The sequence below is a fragment of the Bipolaris maydis genome (assembly GCF_028858645.1).
Source record: "Bipolaris maydis strain C4 unplaced genomic scaffold PSV08scaffold_1, whole genome shotgun sequence".
NCBI classification, from domain to species: Eukaryota; Fungi; Ascomycota; class Dothideomycetes; order Pleosporales; family Pleosporaceae; genus Bipolaris; species Bipolaris maydis.
Window position 1 is genome coordinate 1,350,362 of NW_027093857.1, and position 11,531 is coordinate 1,361,892.

The 11,531-nt window shown below is 53.3% G+C and overlaps 2 protein-coding genes across 2 annotated transcripts; one reads left to right on the forward strand and one right to left on the reverse strand.

The window, feature by feature from the left end:
• Window positions 1-136: 136 nt before the first annotated feature.
• PSV08DRAFT_406480 (cleavage and polyadenylation specificity factor subunit 2) lies at window positions 137-5,280 on the reverse strand (the record flags this gene model as incomplete). Its single annotated transcript, XM_066093742.1, has 11 exons — window positions 137-1,787; window positions 1,846-1,897; window positions 2,303-2,511; window positions 2,545-2,802; window positions 2,845-3,411; window positions 3,448-3,629; window positions 3,663-3,933; window positions 3,964-4,086; window positions 4,120-4,253; window positions 4,284-4,999; window positions 5,135-5,280. The coding sequence occupies 11 exons, from the start codon at window positions 5,278-5,280 to the stop codon at window positions 252-254; spliced, it is 4,194 nt and encodes a 1,397-aa protein (XP_065949948.1). The 3' UTR covers window positions 137-251.
• A 3,770-nt stretch (window positions 5,281-9,050) lies between these two features.
• On the forward strand, window positions 9,051-11,091 carry PSV08DRAFT_1632 (fungal-specific transcription factor domain-containing protein). Its single transcript, XM_014222697.2, has 3 exons — window positions 9,051-9,595; window positions 9,648-9,734; window positions 9,799-11,091. Exons 1-3 carry the CDS (start codon window positions 9,160-9,162, stop codon window positions 10,992-10,994), a joined length of 1,719 nt encoding a protein of 572 aa, XP_014078172.2. The 5' UTR covers window positions 9,051-9,159; the 3' UTR covers window positions 10,995-11,091.
• Window positions 11,092-11,531: the final 440 nt, after the last annotated feature.

Below are 11,531 nucleotides of genomic sequence, written 5' to 3' on the forward strand. Positions count from 1 at the left end.
ATTCTTGTCATGTCATTAAATCACGATGTTTTCCTTCCCTCCCTCGTTCTATTCGATCACTATTCAACCGTTCTTTCTTGTATTGGAATAACAACTTTGATATTCATAGATAGTAGTGGTAACTGCGTCAGGCATTGAAAATAAAAATAAAGAATAATGTACAATTAAACCTCACCTTGACATATTATGACGTCGTAAACCATATTTTCAACCTTTATCTGATCCGGACAAGAAGAACATTACTATCCCCATCATTCCTTCGCACCAGGCATAGCACGGTTCTTCTCAATCTCACTCATGACGCGCTGGCCCTCCTCAGTCGTAGCATCAATAACACCCTCTTCCAGACTCAACATGCCGCCCTGCCCCAGCTTCTCCACCACCTCTTCCGCCTCATCCACGCTCATCTTAGCAAGGACCTTGTTCACCTCATCCAGCTTGCCGCTCTCAAGCGCGCGCTGCAAGCCCGGTGGGAACGACTCGAAAATCTGTCTCGCCTGGACTTCTGCCTCTCGTTCCTCGGGATCCGTTGCTGTGGGTTCCTTGGGGGGAACGGAAATGTTGATTTGCGTGTTTGGATCCACAGCATGTAGTTGGATTTGTTCAACGCCTGCGCCTTCGCCCTGAGGGTTCTCGGCGCGCTCCTTGAGGATTTCGGCTGCGCGCGTCTTGATGCGGTGGTATGTTGAGTCGACGTCGTCGTTGAACATTTTACCGGCTTGGTGGTCTTTTGTTTGGATGCGCTTGAAGAAGAGCTCTACACCTTGTCTTCCGCCGAGTTGGCGGCAGTACTGCAGTAGCAGGCCTTGGTGTACGCATTGTCGGGCATGCTTGGGTTTGCCGTCGAGCTCGGCATTGAACGCTTCAACTAGAAGGCCGTCTGTTTCTTTTTCCGAAAGAATTTCAGGGTGTTGCATGAGGAATTGCAGACAGGCATACCAGTCTCCTGCCTTGATCTTGGCAAACGATTGTGCAAGGGGAGATGCGGTGATGTCGTCTTCGTTGTCTCCGGTGGCACCGGCAATGGTTCCTTCTTCTATGTCGGCGTCTGCACCAGAAGACTGGCCTGTGTCTGAGCGTGTGGCGTCTGGTCGTTTGGGAGCGTTGAGCAGTTCGACTGTAGTTTCTTTCTTCGAACCTGTTGACGACGATGCTGCAGTGGAGGCTTTCTTCTTGTCCTCTTCGGCTTTTTTGACGTTGGAATAGTTGAAACCCTCGTGTAAATCGTCGCTGGTGATGTGCCTCTTCTCCTCCTTCTCTAGCTCTGCTAATTTTGCAAGCAATTGGCTCTGTAGATCCTGTATCCGCTCCTTCTCTTTCTCCAGACCTTTGATGAACAAGTCATATCTAGGCTCCTCGCTCTTTTGCTCGTCGATATCCTTCTTCACCGCGTCTACCAGACTCGCCATCATCTGCGGGTATGTGGGCTTGTCTTTTATATGTTCATGCACACCCTCTGGGGGCGTTGGCGGCCTGTCTGCGCCGCCGTCTTTGCCAGCCTTCATGTCCATCATGCTCTCCATCATGGCTTGGAATACAAGTTGGTCATCGCTCGCGCCGCTGCCCTCGGTCTGCTTGTCCTTGTGCGACTTGAGCGCGGTGAGGAGTCGATCGACGCGTTCTGTGAGGCCATCGTTGATGATGCGCTCATACTTCAGTGTTTTTATTTGGTGGCGACGCTGCTCGCGCTCCTGGTGAATCTGGGCTTGTTTTGCGCGGATAAACGACTTCTTGTCAACATTGGGGTGTACTTCGATGTCGCTGTCGTCGGAGAGCTCGAGGGCGTCCTTTGCACATAATTAGAGGTTGTCGCAACGACACAGGAACCACATTGGACTTACCCACTTGCTGTAGTTGATCACCATGGCGGGCAAAATCTGGGTCGGGTATTACAGTGCTGTGTTTGTTGTTGCGACTCGACGCTGGACTTTGTTTGGGATTGCGGGGTGGTTGAAGTGGGATGTCGCGTTTGGGCCATAGCTCGTCATCGAGAATGTTCGACAGACTTCACCCTCATTCCATCTACTCCATTCACACACACACACATTGGGATGATTATGTAACTTAGCAAGCAATGATGTCTCACAGCATTTCAAGATGCTTTGGTCACTAGCAAAGACTTGAGAAAAGGCGTTACCAAGTTAGATATCTTTATTCTACTAGATGACAAGATGGCACCAAACATTTCATAACATTAAGCTTCAGACAGAAAAAAACTGCTGAACCTTCTCACATTGTCCCCATTTAACAGAACTCCTTGTAGACCATTCACCCGCCCCATAGCCCCCTCCATCATCCTCACCCCCCAGCAACCACGGCCAAGCCTTCGTAAATCTGTCTCCTAACCCGCGAAAATGTTGCCGCATCGTTGGTCCTTGGATCGAAATTTCCATATGCGCCACCGTCAATCTCAATTTGACCTGTGGCCGTCTTCCTGACCGCTACAGTGCCATTGACAACGAGTATACCCTCTCCGCGGAACTCGGCTTGCATGCCATTTGCATTCATGAGCTTTCTGAGATCAGCAAGACGCAGGTCGCCCACATGGAAGGGTTGGGCGACGGAACGAACTGCCGTCGCCATGTTGGCAGGGACAACGTCGAGGACAGGCGTGTCGTTATTGTTATCGCTCGAGACAGGGATAGCGGGAGCATCGACACGGGCCTTCTTCTTCGCAGGTGTGTCGGCTTCTTCCTTCACTTCGGGTTCCAGGCTTGCAGCTGCAAGACGGCCCGTGATGGCCACGACGCCCATGCCACGGACATTCTGCCAACGTAGGTTGCGCACCATATTTCGACTGAGCTTGACACTCCATGCATTAGTGTCGACACTGGCGTCAATTACCACGCCCACAGTGGGTGTGAAGACGCTGATAGCGCTGGCGGAATCCGTGTTGGCATTTAGCGCTATGCGGCTGATTTCTGCAAGTTCAAGGGTTTCGCCTTGCTCTCCGCCAACAAAAATCAACTTTCGCGGTTTGATCAGGGGAATCAGCTGCTGGATAGTGCGGCGGTCGTGTAGACCTGAGAAATCGACAAAAGCTATCCGACACTGGATCTGGAGCGCTTCAGACTCGATGATGACCTTTGAAGGTCCTTCGACTTTGTCGGGATCTTCCTCCGGCTCGCTATCCGACTCTTCGTCCTCGCCCTCCCGACCTTCCCTTTCTTTCCGCCGCTTTTGTTGCGCAGTTGCCTTGACATTGTCAACGTTGTTGGCTAGGTCATCCCATCTCCTCTTTTGACCAACAGCATTTTCCTTCTTTGCATCCTCGCCACGAAGCGCCTCCCCGGCTGTGTTGTCCTCTTCTTCGGCACGCGCAAAGTCTTCTGGTCGGATGAGGTCGCCAAAGTCATCTGTCCGACGCTTCTTTGCCTGGAACGGAAACATTCTCTCTTTGCCTTTCTTGCCCTGCACTTCGTAGTCGTAGACATTTTTGCGGCGGACAAGTACATTGACGCCGAGCTCAGCATCTGTCATACCGAGCTTGTTGCGTGCATGTTGCAGAGCAACAGTCGCATTCAAGGCTTTTCCTCGATACCCATCCCCAGAGCCCTCTGAGCTTTCTGATTCAGTCGATGATCGATCGTCCACCACGTCCGCGGATGTTTCAAGCAAAGCTGCGTTGTCTCCACCCATTGTAGTTTGTCGCTGTCTTTGACTAGCCAGAAATTGCTGATAAAGCGGAACCTCATCACCCTCTAATGCGGCCGCCCGTACGGTCTTCCATGGTATCTGATCACCCGAAGCATTGATCACGGTGGTAGAAGGTGCATCTTGTCCCGGTGACGTGTTACGCTGATTCCACAGGTCCCAGAGATATCTGCCTAGCCCTTTTCTCTTTTCGCCCAATTCACCTGATCTTTCGGTGAGGATAACGAGATTTTTCTCATCAGAGGCCAAACTTCGGAGGGCGTCTTTGGAGAATCCCCACTCGAGTGTGGTGTCGCTTGCCAGAATCACCCGCGGCCCATCAGCAGCAAGCATACGAGCCACGCGTGTCTTGCGCTCCAATAGGGTGACGTGCCTGAAATCGAATGGAATCTTGGCCCTGTCCTCATCCTTTCCGCCTTTATTCCTCCGATCCTGATCTGCTGCACTTGCTTCGAATTCTTTGACAATGCCTTCCTCCATCCACTCCAACATACTCCGTACATAACGCATTGTTGCACCTGCTGTCCGGCTCGCAAGATATATCTTTGTGTTGGCCAGAGGACCATTACCGCCCTCTGCTGTTTCGCGATGCCAGGTCTCTTCGAGAAGATATGCAAGCTCAAGAACACGGGCGCTGGAGTCTGATGGAATCAAGACAGTTCCACCATTGGCTACTGTATCTCGTATCATTTCGATCAACGCTTCGTCTCGTTTGCTTGGTGGCTTGGCGACTTTGACCATGTCGGTATTCCTACTACTGCAGATCAAAGCAGTTGGACGACGCAGTTGTTCTAAAACCTCGGAGCCACTAGTGCCAGGACCTCCGAGCCATGCAGCTCCGGAGAGAACATGCTCTCTCGCCTGGTTCCAGTCGACGGCATATACGACAGACTCCATGCCATGTTGGATGTGCCATATCGAACCTCCCAGTGTATGTCCAGCGCTGTATGCAGTGATGGTAAGACCGTTTAGTGGCGGCGAGTGGGGCGACGGAATAGGCTGATGTGGCTGCGAGTATCGCAACGGATTGATCCTGGCAAAGTAATCGGCAATCTCTTGAGCGGTCGGCGCCTGGAGGAGGATATTGGGGTTCTTTCCGCCCTTGAGTGCCGAGGAGAAAGAGTATGCCGACTCATTGAGGGCTTCAGTGGGGATGATTGACGAAGCAAGAGGCGTTGATTCGTAGAGGTCCTGCAGAAGCGTCCGACCGAGTGATATGACGGGATTTGTGGCGTAGACGGGTATTCGCGTGAACAAAGGGAAGTTCTTACAGCAGTGTACGTAGGCGCCGAGATGCGCTGTGGTCGCGTGGGTGAGAAGGATGAAGGAGAGTGTGGGAACATGTCTGGAGCATTGGGGTCAGTCGACTTGTATGCATATAGTGTATCTCTACAGTGCAGTCACCCGGGCGCATGCGCAGCTCGGTTCGGGAGGCAAAAACACTATCTGCACTGATTCAACCATGCGCTCAGAAACCTACCTCTCAATTTCCTTCAGCTGCTCTACGCTAAAGTCCTCGTCCCAGCCAACATCTATGAGGATCTGAATACCACCGTCGAACTCTAGTAATGACTGTGATGCTGGCGACGAGCTTTGCGCGCCCAGCAGGGGAGTGAAGTTAAACATGTCGACCGTCGCTAATAGTTTGAGTATAGGCGACTCTTAGTCTCCAAGCGCATAGTGGTATGGCTTGGGCTGGATTCACGAGTCGACACTGTTCCTTGATGAATCTGTATGTAGTAATCGGTGAGGAATGCCCGCAACGCGTCAGAGCGCGACTGAGCCCGGCAAAACATTTATCCGGCACCCGAACACGCAGGTCGTCCGTCCACGAGGGTTGGTTGCACAGCTTCAAAGCCATCGCGCTGGTTGCACGGCATTTGGTCACTGCTCGACTAATATCAACAGATATGGCATTGCTATTGCGGAAACATGTAGAAATTACATCACAAGATGCCACAGCATGGCTTGCAGGAAGCATCAGACATGTAAAATCAAGACAATGGAATGGAAGCCGACTAATGCAATTGGCCGCAGCATATCTCATTCGGCGCTTCCTGATTGCGCCGGCGACGAGCTTCCACGGATAGAGCCGCTTGGTTGCAAGTGCAAGAGTCATGGCTGCATCTCGGGTTCCTTGTGGAGAAGAATGCCGCTGCCAAAGGCCATGTTTTTCTTTAGTAATGACAGTCTGCTCGGAGCGAATAAACTCAAAATGTCAGTCGATCATCCGCCCGCACACGCATCTGCTGGAAATGCCGGGATATACCATGCGTTTCACCCACGACGGGCGACGACAGAGATTGGACGGGATTGAGGAGTACGAGTCGTCGTCGTCGAGCTATGGCTGTGAATGAAGCGTAGTGCTTGCAGAGGGCTGACTGCACACACACGCAAGGCTTTTCACTCTGGTCGCACTGCACTCTAGACGGAACTTCGGATCGAAGCCGGTATGTTCGACATGCCAACCCGCCACAGACATGCAGCTTTCGTATTGCCCATCCGACGACCCGTATCCCGCCCACCTCGTCTGAGTCTCTCCTGATTGAGAAGATGCCAACGCAACCGTCGCAGAAGACGTCATGACAGGTGTCAAGAACCATCATGGTCCTCCCTGGCACGCCGATACTAGTTCCTAGTCGTGCCCACTCGGCCTCAGAAGTCTCTCGAACCTCGCTCAACAATTGCTGCACATGCAGCTGCCAACTGCAGCTATCGGCGGCGGCGTCGACGACCTTGCTAGCGAATGGAACGCCATGGCGATCCCAAGTGACCCCGCAGCAAATCCCCACCACTAATTGCTGCAAGTCATTCGCCGTGTCTTCTCTCGGCTGCATGCGCCCGTTACTTTTCAAAACACAGAAACGGGCTAATACCCACCACCTACCGTGGAGGAGAATGCCGCCATCACACGCAGGGACACCGGATCTGACCCCTTCTCCAGCTCATCCTCATCCCATCCCCCTTGAGCAGCCACCAGACCTGGCCCCGAGGGTGTGATGCGTCATGACACTCGTCAGCTGCGGACATTGCGGTCCAAAAGAAGCTCGTTGTAGTAAATTGGAAACGGCAACATCGAAGCAGGTGTGGGCCGCCTAGCTCCACATCGCCATGAGACGGCCGAACCGAAACATGATACTTCTCTACCGACTCATGCTGGCTGAGTGGCTTCAACTGCTTGATTCGCCAACAAGATTTGGCGGCAAGCTGCACCCCCCAAAAAAGCTACCGCCGTCGCTGGAGAAAAACGCCACAGTATATGCTGCCCAAGTCACATCTCGATTAGGAAGTGTGTCCAAGGACAAGATGTGCCTAGCATGCTACATATGTACATACGGACATAGATGCATGCTATGTCCGTACATGCGCTCTGCACTAAACTCCCAGACGAGCGTGGCAATTGTCTTTCTTCTGTCGGCCCCGTCATAGCGTTCGGCTGGGACCGAAGGCAGGTCAGGGTACTGCGGAAACACGCCAGGAGCCAGCGCTGGGAGCGTGCCCCCTTTGTGCCCGTCGTCCCGCTCCGGCCGCAAAGTAACCAGATCCTCAACACGCAGGGAATCGCCTCGCGCAAAAACACTGCATACTCCAAGATTTAAAAAAAGAAAAGAAAAAGAGGGCTATCCTAGATCGTCGGCAGTGTACTCGCCACGCAGGTAGATGCACATATGAAAACTCGTCAGTTAAGCCCAAAGCAGCGCTAGATTGATTGTAGGCCGATTGTGATTGCTACTCGCTTACACGCGTCGTGATTGCGGGGACTGTGCATGCGAGCTTATGACATCTCGAACAGACTTTGGCTGGCCGTTGCTTTACGAGCCTACCAGCCAGGACGGCTGTCGACGTGAGGATCCCTTAGGCCTCGCCATCCCTGACATGTGGCTTGCTGCTGGAAACACTCAACACAGCCTGGTCGATTATCGGCGTGTTACGATTGCCTTTGGTCCTGCCGCACAAGAACGCTCTAGAGCCGCAGCAGCGTGTCCGATTCGACCGGAGCACAAGTGTGGAGAAGTAGCGTCGTCAGGTCACACACGCAAAGCATCGCGGAGATGTAGCACGATATGCTGGGCGTCTGCAAAGTGGGGCAGATAATCGACAAAGGGCGCCTTAGCACTCCCAAGTGCCGCGCGCAGTTGCTAGCCGCTCCAGTGCCTGGTGGTGAATTGATCGTGTCTGAGTGGTGACAATCAGCAGCAGATCGAGAAGGGTGCCGAAAGCATGGCCAGCCGAGCCTGGGCTGTCAGCAAGTGGTCAATCGAAATGGTATGGGATGCGTGCAGGGCCTACTAAGGCGTTCACACCACGACCTGCAGCCTGCCCCCTGCTACTGCCGGGTCACCAGCTTCGACGCTGAGAAGCTTGTGCAGCCAACGAGGAGGGCGAGGTGGCTAGCAGACGAGCGATGAGATGAAGCCGCTCCAAAGCGATTCATGCACCATTCGATACACAGACTAGCAACATCACGTTTCAATGCTTCATCAGGTTTTGCAAAAACTGTAGACAATGTAGCGTTCGCGCCAGCAGGATGGACGGGCAAGTCAGCTGCGGCTTTCCAATACAATTGCCAGCTGTGCTCACACTGTCCTTTGCCTGCCCGGTGCTGGACTGCGAGCGTCGGTCGAGTCTCTGCTTTAAGTTGATGGCGGCCCAGGGTCATGGATACAGCGGGACTGGTGGATTACTTCTGGGATTATCCTCCATTAACCAGTTTGGAAGCGACTTGGTCCTGCTGCTGCGACGCTACTTTAACACACACTATATCCTCTCGCCTGCCTACCCTACCTTGCTGCGTTGCGTTGCGTTGCGTTGCTGCGTTGCCAGGCTCGAGCTGTCCGGCCCTGCACTCTAATACCTAATCGACATATCCCACCCGTTCGAGCACACACCATCGCCACGCCTTTTATCGCGCCTCCGCACCCTCCCGCGACTCATCTCTCACTTCGGCCCTTCCAACCATCAACATCGACATTGACATCGAAACATCTCCCAGTGAACTGGCTTTGCCCCCCATCCCTGCCCGTCCTGGTCTGTGTTCAGCTCAGCCGTTCATCTCGGAACGACGCTCTTTTGCCGTTAGTTCCTCCCCAACCTTATTGGATGTTCCGCGCTGCCCACGACTCGCTAAAGACGCATTCCCCCCGCTCTCACGCAACCTACCGTGCGATCGCTCGAGGCATCAGAAGCGGACCGCTTGGACCCTCCTACGACACGCTGCCCATCTTCCGCTCCAGCAGTTGCCGCACCGTTCCACAACTAACCTGTGCTTTTGCGAGCCAGCATTGACCGGCGGTAACACAAGATAACTCCTGGTGGCTGCTTTCCTGCATTGCGCCGTGCCGCATCCACACGCACGCACTTCCCCCTCCCCAGCCTGTCAGCCAGCCTGCCTGCCAGTCAGCGTCTCTTACTTTGCGTAACCATCCGCGCGTAGAAACAACCACACTTCCAATGCATGCTCCCTCCTACCAGTAGTCTCCCAAACGTCTCCGACTCTTGGACCGAATGATCTCAACCAATTCCTTCGGCCCTTCGCCGCCAGGCGCGCACACCCGGATGAGCACGAGCTCATCGCCACAGCCCTCCATGTCTTCCGCTAGCGACTCCCCATTTACCACTCCCAGCTACGATTCAAACGTATTCACCATCCCAGATACAACGTCAGAAGAGAGGACAGACGGACGAACAGGATCCCTCGAGGTAGTGCCAAAAGTGGAAGAGACGGAACTGCAACTGGCCGATGTCAAGGAAGAGCCATCTCCGGAAGACGCTCCCATCTCCCCAACAGAACCAGTTCGGATAAGACGAGCCCGTGGTCGACCAAGGATACACCCTCCTCGCTCACCAACGACCCTTGCCAAGCAAGCCAAAGCTCGATCAAAGACTGGCTGCACGACATGCCGGAAGCGAAAGAAGAAGTGTGACGAGACCAAGCCATTCTGTAATCGCACACCCAACCCCAGCGCTGCCAAGTGTATGCTAACGATGAGTAGGCTTGTCATGTCAAAAGAACAACATTCATTGCGAAGGTTACAAGCCTGTCGAGATTTGGAAGAGCGGAAAGGAGCGCGCAGCAGAAGGTTTGTAGTTCTACCTCAACCCCCTTTGCTTTTTCAGGAGTGGGCCAGGCTAACACTGCAACAGCCCGGAAGCGAAGTCAAGATGTCAAGTTCGAGCTGCCGCCTCTAATGGAGGGCGTTGAGAACGATCTCGATCGCAATCTCCTCCAGCATTTTGTCAGCAGGGCCAGCGCCGTACTCACCTTACACGGAGACAAGTCAACAAACCCTTTTACTAAGATCTTGCTGCCCATGGCCCTCCAGCACGAAGGCTTGATGCATTCAGTATTGTGTCTATCTGCCTCTCATATGTACTCTGTCAACCCATTGCAGGAGTACGAAGACAGACAGGCTTTCCATCGAGGCAAAGCTCTGCAGCTTCTCAAGCACGATCTCGAACGGCAAAAGGCCGGCGAAGGCGGGGTCATGGTCTACGAAGACTCTAACGTGGCACAGATCCTTCTTCACCTTCTACATTCGATATGCGACGGCAACACATCGGGTGAATACCGGATGCACATGATTGCGGCAAAGCAGATTGCGATGAACCAGAAGTCCTCTAACCCAGAATTCCAGACGCTCTTTGACGAGTTCTTCTACTACCACTGGATCGCTAGCCAGATCACATCCCTTGACGGCGCCGAGGTACCGATGATGGACGACTTCAACCTGCCCTTCAAGATCAGCCCGGAAACAGCGGGGCTTATTGGCGTATCGGACGGTCTGTTTGGCTTCATCTCCAAGATTAGCAACCTGCGACGGAAGATTCGTGCCCGTATCGATGAGAAGCTTGAGCCCATTATGGACTACGAAGCTCTGCTCTCAGCACATGCCATCGACACTGGTCTGCGTGGATGGGTGTGCCCCCATACACCAGGATCCCCTCGCTACACAATCTCCATGCTCTATCGCCAAGCGACATGGGTGTATCTGTATCGCACAACCAAAGATTCAAAGCCTCACCCTTTTATCAAGAGCGCTGTCGATGACGGTATCCGATACATTAACGAGCTACCCGCAGAGGGTTGGGTTCAAAGCAATGTTCTGCTGCCCCTCTTTTTGATTGGGTGTGCAGCGTTTGAGGAAGAGCAGCGTGTCGAGATCAACCGAGCTTTCGCCGGACTGATTGCATGCACTGGGCTAGGCAACATTGGATTCGCAAAAGAGGTTGTTGATCAAGTTTGGGAACTTATGAGCTCTGATGATCCAGAGGTACAGAAAGAGAGCTGGGACTGGGAGCGTCTGATCAACGCCCGTGGATGGGATTTCCTGGCGACTTGATGTGGAATAGGAGTCGCCAGGACACTTCGCACATGCTTCAGCCAGCCACAAACTGCCTGAGGGAATCGCGATACGCTTGGCGCGTCATTTGCGACTACTTCTCCTGGATGAGGCCTTCTCACTGTTTTCACAGTGTGGGTCAGGATGATGTAGCCGATGCTGAAGACAGGGTGTGTTGCGGCGCACGGCTCTCATGGCCACGAGAAAGCTGCACCGTGACGCAACACCTCGGCAGCATATTCGGCTCTCTGGGTTTCTTATTCAAACGGGGATTGTAAGGGCGTCAAAAAGGAGTCATGGATTGCTTGGTGGACCGATTGCGTGGTTCTTCGACGGATTTAACGAGGGTCGGACCGGCAGCGATGGGCTACATGTATGAGCCTCACAACCAGGTTGCATCAGGAGTGGGTCTGTTTTTTTTTCTCCCCTTTCACACATACGGTGGTACTGCGTTAGGGTAACGGGGAAAACGGCTTTGTTTTGGTTCAGCACCTTATTTTTGTTCTATTTTTTTTATTTCTATCTCGCTTTTTCTAC

What these genes read in the sequence shown, in the direction of transcription:
- PSV08DRAFT_1632 (XM_014222697.2), top strand. Translation starts at nt 9,160, where the DNA reads ATGATCTCAACCAATTCCTTCGGCCCTTCGCCGCCAGGCGCGCACACC. An exon ending in TGACGAGACCAAGCCATTCT is followed by an intron (nt 9,596 to 9,647) that starts GTAATCGCACAC and finishes AACGATGAGTAG; the next exon opens with GCTTGTCATGTCAAAAGAAC. An exon ending in AAAGGAGCGCGCAGCAGAAG is followed by an intron (nt 9,735 to 9,798) that starts GTTTGTAGTTCT and finishes ACACTGCAACAG; the next exon opens with CCCGGAAGCGAAGTCAAGAT.